A 16,626-nucleotide genomic window follows, 5' to 3' on the forward strand; every position below is an offset into this window, starting at 1 on the left:
CCACGTCAGCACTGGTACCTGTTGCTGGGAGGAAAATCACGTGTGCATGCAAAAGCAGAGGGATGTGGATAGCCCAAATTTTGGGTCTCTACCTGCTGTTCCCCTTCTGTACAGTTTGGGATGAAGTTAACACCCTAGAGGGTGTTTCCAATCTCAGTTTTGAAAATGTGTATGTACAGTAAACGCTTTCATATTCAGCAGCCTGGGGACCAGGAGGTTGCCAGTTATTCAGATGTTCTGGATAATAGAGGTATACTTAGCAATGCATAACACTAAAGAAAAACAAGATTAGATATTAAGAAACAAACAGGAACGTATGCAGAGTACTTTATTTACCAACAACAGTATTGTACACTAAAGTTTTCCTGTATTTGCTGTATATATTTGCACAGTAGGGTTGGAACATTCGCGAGGGTTCGGTGTTGAGAACCCTCATGAATGTTGAATTTCGCAAATATCATTTTACCCTGGTTGGGCTCCTGGGTGGCTCTGGGCAGCAGTGGGGGGAGGTGGAGACTGGCAGGGCTGTGGGGAGCTGGTCAGTGGCTGTGCTGTGCCCCTGGCTGGCTGTCAGAGCCCTGGGGAAGCAGCCATCTGCACTGCTCCCTAAGAGCCCTGGGGAAGTGGCAGCTGCCGGCACTCCCCACTCCAGAGCCCCAGGGAAGCAGCAACTGCTCATTAATAATTGAATTCGCAAATGTTAAACTTGCAAATGTCGGGACCTTCCAGTATTTACATTCACTATCCTGTATGTATGGAAAGTGTAATGAAGATTTGCATATGGCTGAAATGCCAATTATTTGAGTTTTCCGGATAATAGAATGCCGGATATGAAAGAGTTTACTCTAATAGTCTTCTCTCAGAGTAGCGGTAATATGCAGAGCATGAGGAACATGACAGATATAGAGAATAAATGCTTCCCTTGTTTTACAGTTTTAGAATTTAACAGATATTTCTAAAGGACAGGTTGGTGTTTTGTGGAACTTGAAATGTTTGTACAGTTCTACGCATTGGTGGTTAATATTGTCTATTTATTTATTTTTATTTATTTATTTTCAAGCCAGCTCCTAATTTCAGAAACAGCTGTTGCTTAATCTTTTGCAAATTAAACATCCTTTTTATGTGAGGTCAGGATTTTTTTTGTTTTTTGTTTTGGTCTTGAGATCTTTTTCCAGCATTTCTCTTCAGTTCTATCAGTCATCTTTAAAGCTTCCAAAAGTGCTCAAAGCTGTCATAAGAAGAAGTCTTTCAGTTTTGATTAGTTTATTCAGTTCTGAGCTGTACCAATTCACTCGCAACCCCAGATGTGGTGTCAACAATACAGACCTTCATGGACACTATTGAATTTGTTCAGTGTCAGGGTTTTGATCTAATATGGATTGCATTTGATATATCTGTAATCTTATTTCCTATCCCATGATTTAAGTTGTGAATGTGCAAGCTTCTGTATGTTTTGGAGGTAGTAGGGTGGAAATCATTCAGAAAGTTCAAATGTATGCTGCTGCTTACTTTCCTTGCTGGTTTTGAAGTGCAGTTATAAACATTAAATCAGTGCTGCAAAATAAATCCAGATAGAACTAGAATTATCAAAACATACGACTGGGGATCATGTGGGCCAGCTCCTTGCACTGAAGCAGAGCCAAGTAAATTTGGTGGTGCATGTTAAGGCTTATCCTCTTGACACCTGGGAGGGAAAAAATCAGTTTTGTAGTAAGAGACCCTATCGTGGGCTCCAAAATGAGATTTTATGCATTTTTACTAAGGTTTTACAAAGCCTAATACTTACTTCACGTGCAGATTTGAAGGAATGCCATGGAGGGCTGTCTAGTCCAGTTCCCCATTTCTGCCAGTGGGCAGTTCCAGATGGTTCAGAGAGGGGTGCTACGTAATAGCCTAGTGAACCATTGTACACTAACCTGCTTGTTGGGAAGTGTCTTGTGAGCCACAATAATTAGTTGTGTCCTTAATTGTGAGGGTCTAATGCTAAGTGTGTGTAATGGAGAGCAAGAGAGTGTGTCTATATTGGATATATTAGAAGTCTGTCTCTGCATGTAGTACACTCATCCTTCGTTAAACCAGTACTTTACTTACAAGTGCTTGTTTAAACGAGGGACGCACATACTTACCTTTTGTTTACTGGATGAGTGAACTCCCCTGCTAATACGAGCCTAACCCTCCCCATACCAGCCATGCACAGGTAACCAGCTGCAGCCTTAACCCTTCCACTCACCCCACAGACCCAACCTGCAGCATCCTGACCCCTCCCCCGCCCCGGCCCACCCACCTGCCCCACAGACCCAACCAGCCACCAGGGTTTTAGCCTACCCTCCCGCTTATGGCCCCAAACTGCCCCCAGCCTTTAACCCTCCCCAACCACTACCCCCAACGCAAGGTTCACTCACCTTTCAAAAGTAGAGCCACCTGCTGCCACTCCTTCCCCGAGTTAGGAGCCCTAGGAACTAATCAGAGACTTGAACTTGTATTTTAATGGTAATTTAGCGTCCCTCTTATGAGTTTTCACCTACGAGCAGAAAGTTGGGAACCAATTGCGCTCATATAGCGAGGGATGAATGTATAAATTTTTCATTATGAAACGAATCTATTTTTTTAATATTCTGTTTCAGTATTGGCTTTAAATGGTATCTTGTGATTGACAGCTCTGCGGTTCATTCAGTCTTAGATGTTTTGCTTTTCATTTTGTTCACATGTCCCAGGACTTCTGGGGGAGAGTGGGATGGGTGGAGCTTCAAAATGTGGAAGAGACCAGGTTTTAAGATGGTGAAGTGCATGACAAGGTCCAGCTCTTTGTTTATATTCGTTGCAAAGGAGACAGATGTGCACAAAGACTCACATTTAAGTTGGCTGACTCTAATCGGCTTCCTGCAATCATTGCCATCAAAGGGGAGAAGTCATTTTGAGCAGGCTTTGGATCACATTTTTTTGTGGCTTAGCAAACAAGAAGTGCAGCTGTATAGGACCTGTGGTGCTATATTAACTGTAACCCATATTTTAAGACAATTTGGCATTCTTGAGTGGGATAATATAGTCGTCATGGTTTAGCAGATGCCATTACCAAAACAACAAGTTAAAGCTTCGAGAGTATCCAGCAGTGGCCTTGATTTCCACCAGCTGCCCTTTCTGCATGGTTCTGAAAAACTATATTGACTTATGTTTGGGAAAGGAGTACTGGGAAGCTAGTCCCCCTACATGCGCTAAAGCTGAAGCTGATGTGTAATATGTAGCATATGGTAGTTGCAAGGTGGATGCTGCAAGCAATCTGTTTTTGGGACTGGTTCTGTTCAATATCTTCATCAGCTATTTAGATATTGGCACAGAGTGTATGCTTAATAAATTTTCAGATGATACCAAGCTGGGAGGAGTTGCAAATGGCTTGGAGGATAGGGCCAGAGTTCAAAATGATCTAGATAAACTAGAGAAATGGTCTGAGGTAAACAGGATGAAAGTCATTCTTGTTTTATCTTTCAGCTAGTACCCAAGGCTCCTGAACCAACTGGGCGCTTTCACAAAACTGCTACTACTCATGAAAATAAACCTCTGCTATTTTCAGAGCTTTTAAGATTAAGAAAACACCAGGAAAATTCATAGCCTAGCACAATGCGTTGTGTGTCCAGTTCAGGCTGGACCAAAGTACATGCATACTGCCAAGGAGTTGAAAGTTAGGTTTCTCAACAGTGCGTACCTCTGGTCCAGTACCCAGAGATACAGAATCATAGAACACTAGAAATGGAAGGGACCTCAAGAGGTCATCGAGTCCAGTCCCCTGCCTGCAAGACCAAGTACCATCTAGCCCATCCCTGACAGATGTCTGTCTAACCTGCTCTTAGATATCTACCTTGACAAGTATTCCTGGATAGCAGGAGACGTAGTTTGTAAAAGATACTGTTTGCGTACTTACAGGATTTGTTTTTTAATTTTACTTTTCAAATGGCACAGGTGAAAGGAGAGCTTATTCTTTAACCCAGCAGTATAGACCAGGGATCTGCAACCTGCAGCTTCAGAGCTGCATGCAGCTAAGAACTACTTTGTTTTTTTACTTTGCAATTAGAGTCAGGAGCCACAAACAAACCACCCCTCCTGATTATTTTCAATAAATGGTGAACGTCCTGCAGTAAGCACGTATCACATTACAAATCATTGTGTGTGAGCTGTTCTTGAAACAGGGATTACAAAAGGTATGGGTTGACATTATTTATTAAGCACCATCTCGTATTCATGTGCATTGCAGCTCTTGAATGACTGAGGTTTTTTACTGAATTTTAAAAAAAAAAAAAAAAAAAAAAAAGGCTCTTCTTGCTGTTTTGTTTGCTGACCCCGGGTATAGACTAACCATATTTAGATCAGTATTTCCATTTCTCTGTGATGCAACACAGCACGAGAGCTTATAGAAACTTCCTCGGTCAGTTAGTGCTCATGGGAAATAGATTTATTGAACTCTTATAGTGTTAAGAGAATGTGGCATACTTGTCAGTGGAATTATTAATGAGCGAAAAGTACATCCAGGTCTTCTGACTAGTGCAGCAAATGTCTGGTGTACAGCTATCAGCAGAAATCTATTACGATGGGCTATTCTGCAAAAGAAACTGTAGAGGAGAAATGTATGTCTAGGCATGACACGGAATGGAGACTTACTAGAGGCAGCAGCTGTCACTTGAAAGGGGTCTCCCCTCTTCATTCAAAAGCTGAATGCCTTGACTTTTGGACCAGTGCTAGCCACCAATGGAGGTGGGATTGGGTTTCTTTTTGTTGCTGTTCTTCTGTGGCCGCTTTAGGCGTGTTCTTCCTGCCATTAGGCTAGAGCTCCAGCCTATGCTGCAGTTGTGAATGGCAGTCTTTCTCTACAGCTGCTTCTGCACTTGCCCACTCCTGTTGGAGGGGCGTGGTAACAAGACAGTTCAAAGCAGGCTCATGAAGTGCTGATGCATATTCAGCTCCTCATTAGCATAATGGCAGCCACACATTTCGAAGTGCAGACTGGCAGTGTAGATGGGGACAGCTTTGAAATAAGCGCCCCACTTCAACATTCCCTTAGTCCCCATTAGTTCTGCGGGAGTCAGGGAATGTCGAAGCGGGGTGCTTATTTCAAAGTTGTCCCCATCTGCACTGTCAATCTACACTTTGAAGGCTGCACTTCAGAATTTGCCTGGCTGCTGTTATGCTAATGAGACACAATATGCATATCAGTGCCTCATTAGCCTGCTTCGAACTGCCTCATTACCATGACCCCTCTGACAGGAGCAGGGGCAAGTGCAGAAGCAGCTTCAGGGTACATCTTGTGATGCCCACAATTTCATAGAATGAGTAGATGTAAATTAAAAGCTCTTGGTTAGGGCAAGCTGTGGGAGAGGCAAAGGAAGGCAGTTAACTTCTCCTTGTGGTACCAGAAAATACTCTGGCCAATGATTTGCTGAAATCTTTGTTTCTCCCTTGCAATGTGTATACTATATAAGGAGGAGTTCCTGGCCTCAGCCCTTCCAGTGTCTGATGCTAATATCTCTGTGCACTAATTGTGAACCAGGGTGAGTGTTACTTGAAGTTGACCGTGTGCACCCTCTGTTACCTTATTTCGGGCAGAGCTGTCACTAGATCACAGGTATGTAATATGACAGGTCAAGTTTAACCATGCTGACTTTCAGAGTGCATGTACCAAATTTATGTGTCTGTCTGTCTGTTTGTGCCTGCTCCGGTCCCTGGAAAGAACACTCTCTTGGACCGGAACCCAGGATTCCCAATTCCCAATACTCAGTGCTGGTTCCTCAAATCATTACATAGCTGACTTGCAAAATGTTTCTATACTCTGCTTTAGAGGCTTATTCAGAGAGGGATAATGAGCTGTTATTGGTACTGTTTCCTCCCGTAGCTCAAGTGGGAGAGGTCTGTGCTGTGGATCTGAAGGTTCTGTTCATATCATGGGTCCAAACCTTACTCATGAGATGTGCATGGGGCGGCTGGGGAAACCACTATGTGATCATGTAATTAAAGACTGTATCAAGTGCATTGGTACAAGATGGCAGAATTGAGGTTGCACAGGCAGTCTCTGTTCTGGCGCTTCCTAACTTATGAATTCTTGAATTACATTAGGATGCCCAGCCTACAGCCTGTGGGCCATATGCATCCCATCAGAGCATTTCATAACGCCTGCAGTCTGCTTCAGCACAATATACTAATGGCTGATAGATTAGCGTTTTGTTCTGATGTGCATATAATTTTAGTCTACACAATTATGTACATAGACCTATACTGTACATAGGTTATTTTTTTTTTAACTCTAAATACTCATGAAACAAGCTGAATCGAAAACCTAAAACAATACAAGTGACTTCAAATCTGTTTGGTCCACACAAGGTTGTGTTCTGGTTATCTAGCCCTTCTGTGTGATAAGCTTAGACAAATACCTGTGACCTATGGTCTAAGTAATACTTAGTCCTGCTTTTTGTAACTGATTAACTAAATTTTAAAAATAGCTTTAACGGTGAACTGGGAGGGTGGTCACTGTGTCCCACCCCACCTGATGTTGCAGTGCTGCATCTGCATCTCTAAAATGAAATTCACTTCCTTGTTTGTCCAACTGTGATGAGGCAAATGCAGGAATATGACTTTTTGTAAGCTTAAATTTTTCCATGTGGAAGATAAAGACCTGGTGTTCTGAATGAGAACAGAGGGTGCTCAGCCCCTTGTACTTACCATCATGTTTGCATAATGGGGAAAAAAATGGGTCTCTGAAGTTATCGGGTTATTAACCAGTATAGTCCTTTTGTGTTGCATGTCTTCCATTGAGAGAGCCATGAGTTTTAGTTTAGAGAGGGGAAATTGCTCTCGCATTCACAAAGGATGTATGCATCTTTTCCTTTTGCCCAGGGTCTACACAAACCTTCCCCAAGTCCTCAACAACTTGAAACACCCACGCTTTGAGTTCACGGAAGATGAGAGAGAAGCGGACATCCTCTACAACTTTTCCCACTTCAAAAATTACAGGTTATAGCTATTTCCTTGCAAGTACGCATTATCTTTTTGCTATATAAAAAACCCCTCTACTCCAGGGAGTAGTCTTGAAGTGACTTCTATCTCTTATAGGAAACTAAGTGAAGAGAGACCCCATGTGATGGTGAATCAGTTTCCATGTGAGAATCTCCTGACCGTAAAGGATTGCCTAGCATCCATATCAAGACGAGTTGGAGGGGTGGAGGGGCCAAAATGGCTGCCTCGTACTTTTAACCTTCACACAGAATTACCCCAATTTATCAGCTACTTTCAGCAGCGTGAGAGGAGGTAAGCCATGCTGTTGCTGCTGCTGCTTGTCTTGCAATTTCCTAGCCAACGTTTTCCAGGTTACCAGCAGATGCATGGTTTAGGGGTTAATTGCATTAAACAACTGCTCTGCTGCCATTAGTTTGTACTAGCTTCATTTCATTTACATACTAGTTGATTTTATCTGAAACGTATGAGCTTTACTTACTACATATTTTGGAGTTTAAAAAATGCCAATAAGATGAAATCAAGATTCCATTAAAAAATTCCCAGCATTTCTCCCACATGACATTGAACAAATGTACTAAGATGCACAACTTTTGTGTAGACAGCTAGCTTTCTCTGTGCGTCAATAGCAATTAAAAGCTCTTAAAATTAGTGTCATTGTGTCCAGATTTTCTTGGTTAAAACACTTCATTTCTACATGAAAGTAGAAATTAAATTTAGGATTACCTGTGGACTCCCTTAGAGAGGCTAAAAGAAAAGTGAATCTGATTCTCCATAGGCATTCTGTCACCTTACTGCTAAGCAACTTCCTGTCTCTGCAATCTTCTCCTCATCCAGATCTGACAATAGCAAGGAATTTGTCTGTTAGGATATGTCTGTACTTACAGAACAGATGCTCCATGTTTTTAGCAGTGTCTAACATGAGACAGAGCTTAGACCTGAAGATTTTTACATTGCACACTGGGTCTCTCCCCACCCAGGCAATGCTTCTCCCATCTGCACTGTCATGTTTAGCAGGTTAGTGTCCTTTCCTCACCGCAGTAAGAGTCCAGCAGCAGGAAAGGCTGTAGCAAAAGTTAGGCAGCAGGGAAAGGCACTGAGTGCCAGAGCCTTTCACTGTGGAGTGTAGCAACACACTGTAGGGACAAGTGTGGACGTCTGTGTCTCCCTTCAGTGTGTGGTTACACACGCCCCTGTGCTCTGCATGCTGCCATAAGGATAGACACAACTTTGGCGAGGGACTGGGTGGAGTTAACATCTTGCTCTTCAACCCAAATAAACTCTATTTGGTATCACAGTTAGCTCCCTGCTTGTTCCAGGGGTTGTGCTTGCTAGAGGGTACTGTAACCACCTAGCCGCTTCCCTTGCTTCATAAGATATATTGTTTGTTTAACTCCTGAATGGGCTTAACCATGAGGGGAACTTTAAAGAAATGTTTTTAGTGTGTAGTGTTCTGACTTTTAGTTAACAGCCATCATATACAAAAAATAAACTTTTGGTTAAAATACAGGCCCTTCACTAAAACCAGTACTGCACTTTCGTACTAACACTTAACCACAGACAGTCTTTCAGATTACCTAGAGAACCTTCTCTGCATGCCTTCACGCATTCACTGGGGAAGGTGGGACCTCTAAAGTCACCCTGCCGTTGTTCAGTAGCATTCACTGAAGACTTGCATATCACTCCTCTTTCGTCAAAACTATCCAGCGTCCAGCACTTCAGATCTCTGGGTACGGGAAGGAGAGTGAGGACACGGTATCCTTTACTGAGCTGGACAGAGGTGTTGGGGTGAGGGATTCACATTACTATACTCAGTATTCAGTTCCCAAAGAGAGTTGCTGTGTGTTACATGACTTGCCTGGCTCAGAAGTGGCTGTGCGGGGAACCCAATTTACAAGTTTTAATGCGCCCGCCTAGAGTGTTCTCAGATTTTCTGATCGACATTTGGAATTGTCTCTTTTACCTACAAACAAGCACTTGATGTAGTCATGGCTACGTGGGACCGAGAAAGGGATTCATCCTCAGAAGCATGGCGGTCCCTTGCTGAAAAAGAAAAGGAGAGCCTCTAAATCCTGGATCATGTTAGCTGTGAGCCAGGTGTTTGTGGTTCTTCCCCCTCATCCATTGCACCGAAAGAACACTCAGATTGGTAAAGTGTGGGTCAGTGCCAGTGTGTGGCTCACAGTGGAGGTTTGCCGGTAAAATATCTACAGACATAAGATACATAGTGATATGCTATGATCTTGATGTGTTTTTTAAATTGCAGGGGAGAAGACAATCACTGGATATGCAAACCATGGAACTTGGCCAGAAGCCTAGACACCCATATCACCAACAATCTCAACAACATCATCAGACACAGGGAAAGCAGCCCGAAGGTTAGAGGAAAGTGGGCTTTCCACTTGGTTTGAAGCGAGTTTGGGGGTGGTGGTGTGTGTGGGTGTGTCAATGTCTGCTCTTACAAAGAGCCCCCCCCCAAGAAAAAAGGGGGGCGTTAATTTCCTTCTTCAAGAAGTTGTAATAGCTGCTTTATGTTTGTGAGCACATGCACATTAAAAGGGTAAACTTTTTTGATGGATTCATCCTGACATATCTTTGCATTGTGTGGGGCAATGTTCAGCATATTTTTCTATTTGCTCATAGCAGACCAGGTGTCTCTCTTCAGGACAGAAATAAAATTTGCCTGGATAGTAAAAAGTGCTTAAATGTGTTGCTGCTTTTGTGCTACTCAGTAAGAAGTCAAAGAAGGCGGAATTCTCACTTGTTATGTAGCTTCTGGTGCCTATAAGAAAGTGATCACTGCTTTCCTCAGGTTGATCATTTTTCTTCATTTTTTGAGCGTTCTTATGCACAAAATGCTTCTTCCACCCATGATGGCTACATCACATGGTTTTTTGTTTTTTGTTTTTTGTTGTTTTTTGTTTTTTGTTTTTTGTTTTTTATAGGAAGCCAACAGTGTGTGGTCTTACATCAGACTACTTTTGGTTCTCCATACTGACTTGAAGCGTATGCACTCAAGCTGTTTGCTTACAATCAAAGGCTACATTGCTTATATTAAGAAACTTTTTAAAAATGAAAATTTTGATTTATTGTGTATTGGTAGAATATCTTGCACTGGCTGAACATCTTGATTCTAGTTTCTGTGCACCTTCATTCCTTAGGGTTTAATTGTGTTCAATCTCTGTTTTTGTTTTTAGGTAGTGTCTAAGTATATTGAGAATCCAGTATTGTTTCATCGGGAAGATGTGGGGATGGTTAAATTTGACATTCGTTACATTGTGCTTCTGCGATCAGTAAAGCCGCTCAAGCTATATACTTATGATGTTTTTTGGCTGCGGTTCTCAAATCGGTAATAACCATTTTTCCTAGGAGTAAAGGAGTTAGCAGTGTTAAATCATGATGCCTTGCCTTTCAAAGTTCTCATATTATTAACATTGTCTCTTTGCTTTATGTGTTAGTGAATTTTCGCTTGATGACTTGGACGACTATGAGAAGCATTTTACGGTCATGAACTATGCCCCTGGTGTAACCTTAAAACAGGTAAGCAAGTGAGACATAAAAAGCAAATGTCCTCCATCAGTCAAGTTGCTGATCCTACTGTATCTATGGCTGTCACTAGATGCATACCTACCTGACAAGATTGTGGCTGCTCTGATGCAACTGTCTTCTAAGATTGAGGCATCCAAAGGAAATAGAAATTATAGCACAAATTTGTCTCTGATCAAAGCTGCATAAAAAGTATTAAAAGAATATTTTACCACTCCCAAACTGATGCCTTAATATAGATTTTTAACCACGTAGTCAAAAACGCTGTCTGGTAGAAATGGGAACAGATTGGAACAAATAGTTCTCATTTCTGCACTTTATAAGCAGTGAAATTCACCAAGATCTTATTTGGAATTTGTACTGTATAGCTAAGGCTACACTATGGTTTCTATTTCAGGGTACATTTGTATCCTGAAATAGAAACTGCACAGCCGAACACTGCGCTCAAAAGAGCAGGCCTATTTTGAGTGCAGTATTTTACTCCCTCTACCGTTCATTGTGGGAGGGATAGTGGGAAGTTCAAGATAGCCCCTTATTTGAACCTCTGTGTAGTGTAGCCTGCACTGGGTTCAAAAGAAGGTAGCTCAAAATAACTTAGGCAATTTGTGCATAAATTATTTCAAGCTAGGGCTACAGTTTAGCCCTAGCCTATGTGTTTATAGATTCTGCAGCTCATATTCTTTTTTCTACCCTTTTTTTAAAAAAAAAAAAAAAAAATCTTAGTTCCCAGTGGGAATAATCTAGGAAACAAATCTCTAATGCTATTAAATGATTTTAGGTTCACTGTGATGAATTTATTCCTCTGTTTGAGAAGCAGTATCCTGAATATTCCTGGAGAAGTGTGCAAGTAAGTTACCAATCCATGTTATCCACATAAGAAGTTCACGAAATATAGTTTAGGCAAAGATGTTTTTCAAAGGTTTGTGTGCTTTTGCCATGGTAGTGAGTAGGGAGCCAATGTCTCTTCAGTGTGGCAAAAGCCAGTAGTCCCAGAGTTTTAAAGTCTGCAAGATGCACAGTGATCTGTGTTACTGCTATATTACGGATTGATTTCTCTGCGAGAAGTTGTCATGGTGCTTGGGGGCAAAATTCGTACTGATGGACATACACTGGAAGCAGAATGCTGTATATTTCCAGAATGCTGCAGAACTTGTTGTAAGACTCACCCCTAGCTGTAGAAGGGTGCAGAAACTATAAACTTTCATTTAAAACATTAACTTGTCACAACCACAAGGGCTGGGTAAACCTGGATTGTAAAAGAGCAGTGGCTGCAAAGATATCCGCATGAATCGGCATGAAGCCTGAAATAGTAGTTCTTAAAATGTGAACCTGTCCTGCCACTTGAGTATTTTAATGCTGAGATTGAAAGACTGCAGTTTAATTAGCAACACTTAATTTTTTTTATGCTGAACTTTTAGACAAAATTCTTCAGAAACTTTCATGACCTTAGCCCAAACAGCTTCTGCAAGACAGAGAAGTAATATTAAAAATAAGTCTACTGTGGTGATTTGAGGGTTTGGAATTTATTTTCCTCTATAGTCTCTTAACTACATAAAGCTGCTGCTTGATTTGTATCCTGCAGCACTCATACAAAACAGTGCTGCAATTCTGAGGACCTTATTAGAAAACAGAATTCTCTATGATGTGCAGTACACAGCAGGCTGTTCAGAAGGGTATGCGTGTGCACACTAGCTGTTGCGGGATAGGATATGCAAACGAGTATTTTGCAAATATCCCTTTCTGGTTACCGCTCTTGAAGCGGTAACATTTTAAGTTTGGATTGTACAGAGCCTACATTTGGATGCCTGTGGGGATTTTTTTACTACAACAAAACAAAGGGCAAATGGATAGCTTAGAAGTCTATTATCTCTATTCCTGCAACTCAGACCCTTAGGTGTACTTGTTGAACTAACATTTTTCCTTTTGGGTTGAATTTTCAGTTGCTGCTCCAAGCTAACATATAATTCTAAACTTATGAAAAGTATCGCTGCTTAACATAGACCCCTTAATGTCCTCTTGCCATGAAAAGTGCTCAGAATGTTGTCAGTCTGCTAATGACAAGATAAGGCTTTAATATAGAGCCATGCAGAAGCTCCAAATACGATGACTCCACAAATGAAAATCGGTGCATTCTGAAACAGCTACCTGGGTTACTTTGTGATATCGGGTGGGTCTCTACAGAACAAGTCAAAGGCAATAGTTGAGATGACTGTTTTCCTATTTATCAAGAGTCAGGAAGGGCGGAGGTAGTTAATTTAATCCTGCAGACACTTTCACGAGTCATTTTGATTACTCACTCATGTTTTTCAGTTGATTTTACTAGTGGTCATAGGATGAGCCTTAACACACAGAATAATCTTTTTTAAACAGTGGGGGTCATTCAGGGGGAGTATTCAGGCAAACTACCAAGAATTAGACTTTAACATTTACAAGAGGTGTATTATACTTGATGGATAGTAACAACTTCAGGTACGTAACTTTTTAAAATCTCTTTATTTGGTTTGCATATTGTATCCAGAAACATCATTGCAGTGTGGTGATACTGGAAGTAGTTCAGTTTTTTAAAAGTTTGGAATCTTCTTTGTATGTTTTGTAAAATGATGAGAGAGAAGTGGATTGATTGGACTAGATGCTGCAACTTCTGAGCTGTAGCTGTTGGTATTCTCAGAACATCCTACCTTACTTTTATAATTTGCACTCCACCTACTGAAGAGGATACATGAGTGTATTCCTATATAAAATGACCTAGACATGGATTCAATTCCAGCATAATACCACAAAAATCCCTAAAAATGAAAGTTCTTTTATAGTAACCAGGTCAATTTTGGGTGTTCAGCACTTACAAAAATCAGGCCAGTTAAGTACATAAATTTAGATCTAGAAGCTTAATTTCAGACCCTCTGTTTTTGAAAATCTTGGATGTATGTGGGGACACATACAAAATTGTCTTTGAAGAAACGTGACTCTCTGAAATGCTGAAGGTGGTGATTGTTTGTGGGCTTGTCATTTATGATGGCATTAAAGCTCTTTAATATGACTCGTAAATGCAACTTTCACCTACCAAAGTCAGAGATTTATCACTTTTAGTAGATTCTTGCAACTATTTACATTTTACTCAGAAATTGACTTCTCTTTGCTAATAGGCAGAGATATTTAAGGCATTTGCTGAATTATTTCAAGCTGCTTCAGCTAAACCTGCACCATTTGGCATCTGTGATTATCCATCATCCCGAGCAGTATATGCCATTGACCTGATGCTTAAGTGGGATACCACCACAGATGGTAAGATGCTTCTCTTCTGTGAGAGACTGAATTCATTCTGATTTTGTTTTTGATACTTGGGGTGGAGGTTTGCTCTACATGTTTGCTGTTTTTTAAGAATAGTAGGACAGGCTCCATGATATTTATATTTAGACTGTTTTGATGTCTTGGAGGTTTCATATGTGTGGGCGTGGAGTTGCTGCCCTGCATCTAATTATTTTTATTGCTTTCCATTCAGCCATTGCTTTTGCACTAGAAATAAGTATACATAACACTTTGCAACTATGTTAATTCTAACTATGGGACTTTCCTATTGTGGTGGCACACCTATACAAGGAGAGCAGTCTCTGTAAAAAGTAATCATTACACATCCTATGGCTTAATTCAACACTGTCAGTACAGATAGGAAAGAGAACTTGCATTTTTATATTTAGAATGATAAAAATGCATTTTATGCATAATGTTATTACAGTTCAAAAAGGAAACAACCTCCTGACCTTGTTTTGGGAGTGAGAGGAAGTAGACAGTTAAGTGGGGGAGTCCTGAGGTCTCTGTATTACAGGTGGCCAGACTAGAATCTTGATCACTATGCTGCCTTCTGACTTTGAAATCTGTAAGTGTGAGTAACAAAGAGGAAGCCGTGCTAGTCTCTACACTATCAAAACAAAAAGCAGTCAAGTAGCACTTTAAAGACTAGCAAAATGGTTTATTAGGTGAGCTTTTGTGGGACAGACCCACTTCTTCAGACCATAGCCAGACCAGAACAGACTCAATATTTAAGGCACAGAGAACCAAAAACAGTAAGCAAGGAGGACAAATCAGAAAGATAATCAAGGTGAGCAAATCAGAGAGTGGAGGGGTGGGGGGGAAGGTCAAGAATTAGACTGAGCCAACTATGCAGACAAGCCCCTATAGTGACTCAGAAAGTTCCCATCACGATTTAAACCATGTGTTAATGTGCCGAATTTGAATATAAAAGCCAGCTCGGCTGATTCTCTTTCCAAAACGGTGCGATAATTCCTTTTCACTAACACACATACCTTTAGGTCATTGACAGAATGCCCCATTCCATTAAAATGTCGACTAACTGGTTTGTGGATCTGGAGTGTTTTGATGTCTGTTTTGTGCCCATTGACCCTTTGTCTAAGGGAGTTAGAAGTCTGTCCAATATACAAAGCATCTGGGCATTGTTGGCACATGATGGCATATCTGATAGTAGAGGAGCATGAGAAAGTGCCTGTGATTTTGCAAGTAACCTGGTTAGGTCCAGTGACGGTATTTCCAGAGAAGATATGTGGACAAAGCTGGCAGTGGGCTTTGTTGCAGGGAAAGGTTCCAGGACTGGTATTCGGCCGAGCTGGCTTTTATATTCAAATTTGGCACATTAACACATGGCTTAAATCATGATGGGAACTTTCTGAATCACTATGGGGCTTGTCTGCATACTGGGCTCAATCTAATTCTTGACCTTCCACCCCACCCCTCCACTCTCTGATTTGCTCACCTTGATTATCTTTTTCTGATTTGTCCTCCTTGCTTACTGTTTTTGGTTCTCTGTGCCTCAAATATTGAGTCTGTTCTGGTCTGGCTATGGTCTGAAGAAGTGGGTCTGTCCCACGAAAGCTCACCTAATAAACCATTTTGCTAGTCTTTAAAGTGCTACTTGACTGCTTTTTGTTCTGTAAGTGGGAGGTGAGAGATTTCATCTCTCAGCTCTGTTTCTATACCAGGTGAACCAGAGAGAACAGTAGAACCATATAAAAAACAGAGGTGGTGTGGTGCCTAAAAATGAAAAAGGGTAGCAGTCCTTCATGGAAGATGCATCTCAAAGTTGTGGTTAAATAAAATAAATGCACCAGTTCTGATCTCATTAAAACCATGCACATTTCTACTGTGGACAGATCCTCAGATTTGCCCCAGGAATGGGTTTGGTGTCTTGCTCTCATAACTTTAAGCCTCAGAATCCTACTTGGTTTGTGTAGTAAGCGTTAACCATCTTCAGATGCTTTCTGCTATAGCAAAGGGAGGTGGCTGCCATTGTCTCATGTATCTCTTCTTTATGAAAATGTAATGTTTTATTTCTCTTCAGGGAAAAGAACTATGCAGCCTCAGATCCTGGAGGTGAACTTCAACCCTGACTGTGACAGAGCCTGCCAGTACCACCCTACCTTTTTTAATGATGTGTTCAGTACCCTCTTTCTGGATGAAACAAATAATTGTCATGTGACATATGTTGTGTAGAACTAGAAGGCTTGAATTGGTTGTTTCCTTTTAGATATGCTGAAGAGCAATATTTATATTTCAGTTCTATGAGCTGCTTATGTGACACTTTTCCTATAATGGCAATGAAGAACTTATCAGCTAAATGGGCATATACTGTACTTATCAGTAGTCTGCCTTTTCTTGTCTTCGTTCTAGATCATCAGTGTGTGTTGACTTAAATATTCCATTGAGCCTGGAAAAATACAATAACTGGAGCAATCAGCTGTTTCTTAGGTAGCCTTGTATAGTTCATTTGCAGAGCAAGTAGTGTTGTACAACTTTTCTGTGTCATTAGGCTAATAATTTACTGTATCATGATATGTGAGGTCATCCATCATCTCTCCCTCTCTGTGTAATACCTCTGTCTTAGGACCAGTAAAATGCTTTATTCCACAAATTATATAAAGCAACTTACTTTTTTAGGTTGCCTCTGGTAACTCCAATGAGCAAACACTTAGCTTGTTTGTAATAAAGCATTAGAGCAACATTAAAGGGTTTTTTATTCCAGTTTCTCAAAAGCTAGTCATAGCTGCTGTTCTTTTTAAAGTTGAATTACTGCTCTAA

At 41.0% G+C, this 16,626-nt stretch overlaps 1 protein-coding gene across 1 annotated transcript in view; it reads left to right on the plus strand.

The window, feature by feature from the left end:
- TTLL12 (tubulin tyrosine ligase like 12) overlaps positions 1-16,580 on the plus strand; it is a 45,195-nt gene extending 28,615 nt beyond the window's left edge. Inside the window, exons 7-14 of the mRNA XM_075003828.1 lie at positions 6,877-6,993; positions 7,093-7,287; positions 9,260-9,371; positions 10,191-10,342; positions 10,452-10,533; positions 11,318-11,386; positions 13,683-13,821; positions 15,890-16,580. Coding sequence (XP_074859929.1) covers positions 6,877-6,993; positions 7,093-7,287; positions 9,260-9,371; positions 10,191-10,342; positions 10,452-10,533; positions 11,318-11,386; positions 13,683-13,821; positions 15,890-16,041 — 1,018 coding nt within the window. The 3' untranslated portion in view covers positions 16,042-16,580. The remainder of the gene's footprint in view (positions 1-6,876; positions 6,994-7,092; positions 7,288-9,259; positions 9,372-10,190; positions 10,343-10,451; positions 10,534-11,317; positions 11,387-13,682; positions 13,822-15,889) is intronic.
- The last annotated feature ends 46 nt before the right edge of the window (positions 16,581-16,626 follow it).

Source organism: Carettochelys insculpta, chromosome 1, assembly GCF_033958435.1.
Source record: "Carettochelys insculpta isolate YL-2023 chromosome 1, ASM3395843v1, whole genome shotgun sequence".
NCBI lineage: Eukaryota > Metazoa > Chordata > Testudines > Carettochelyidae > Carettochelys > Carettochelys insculpta.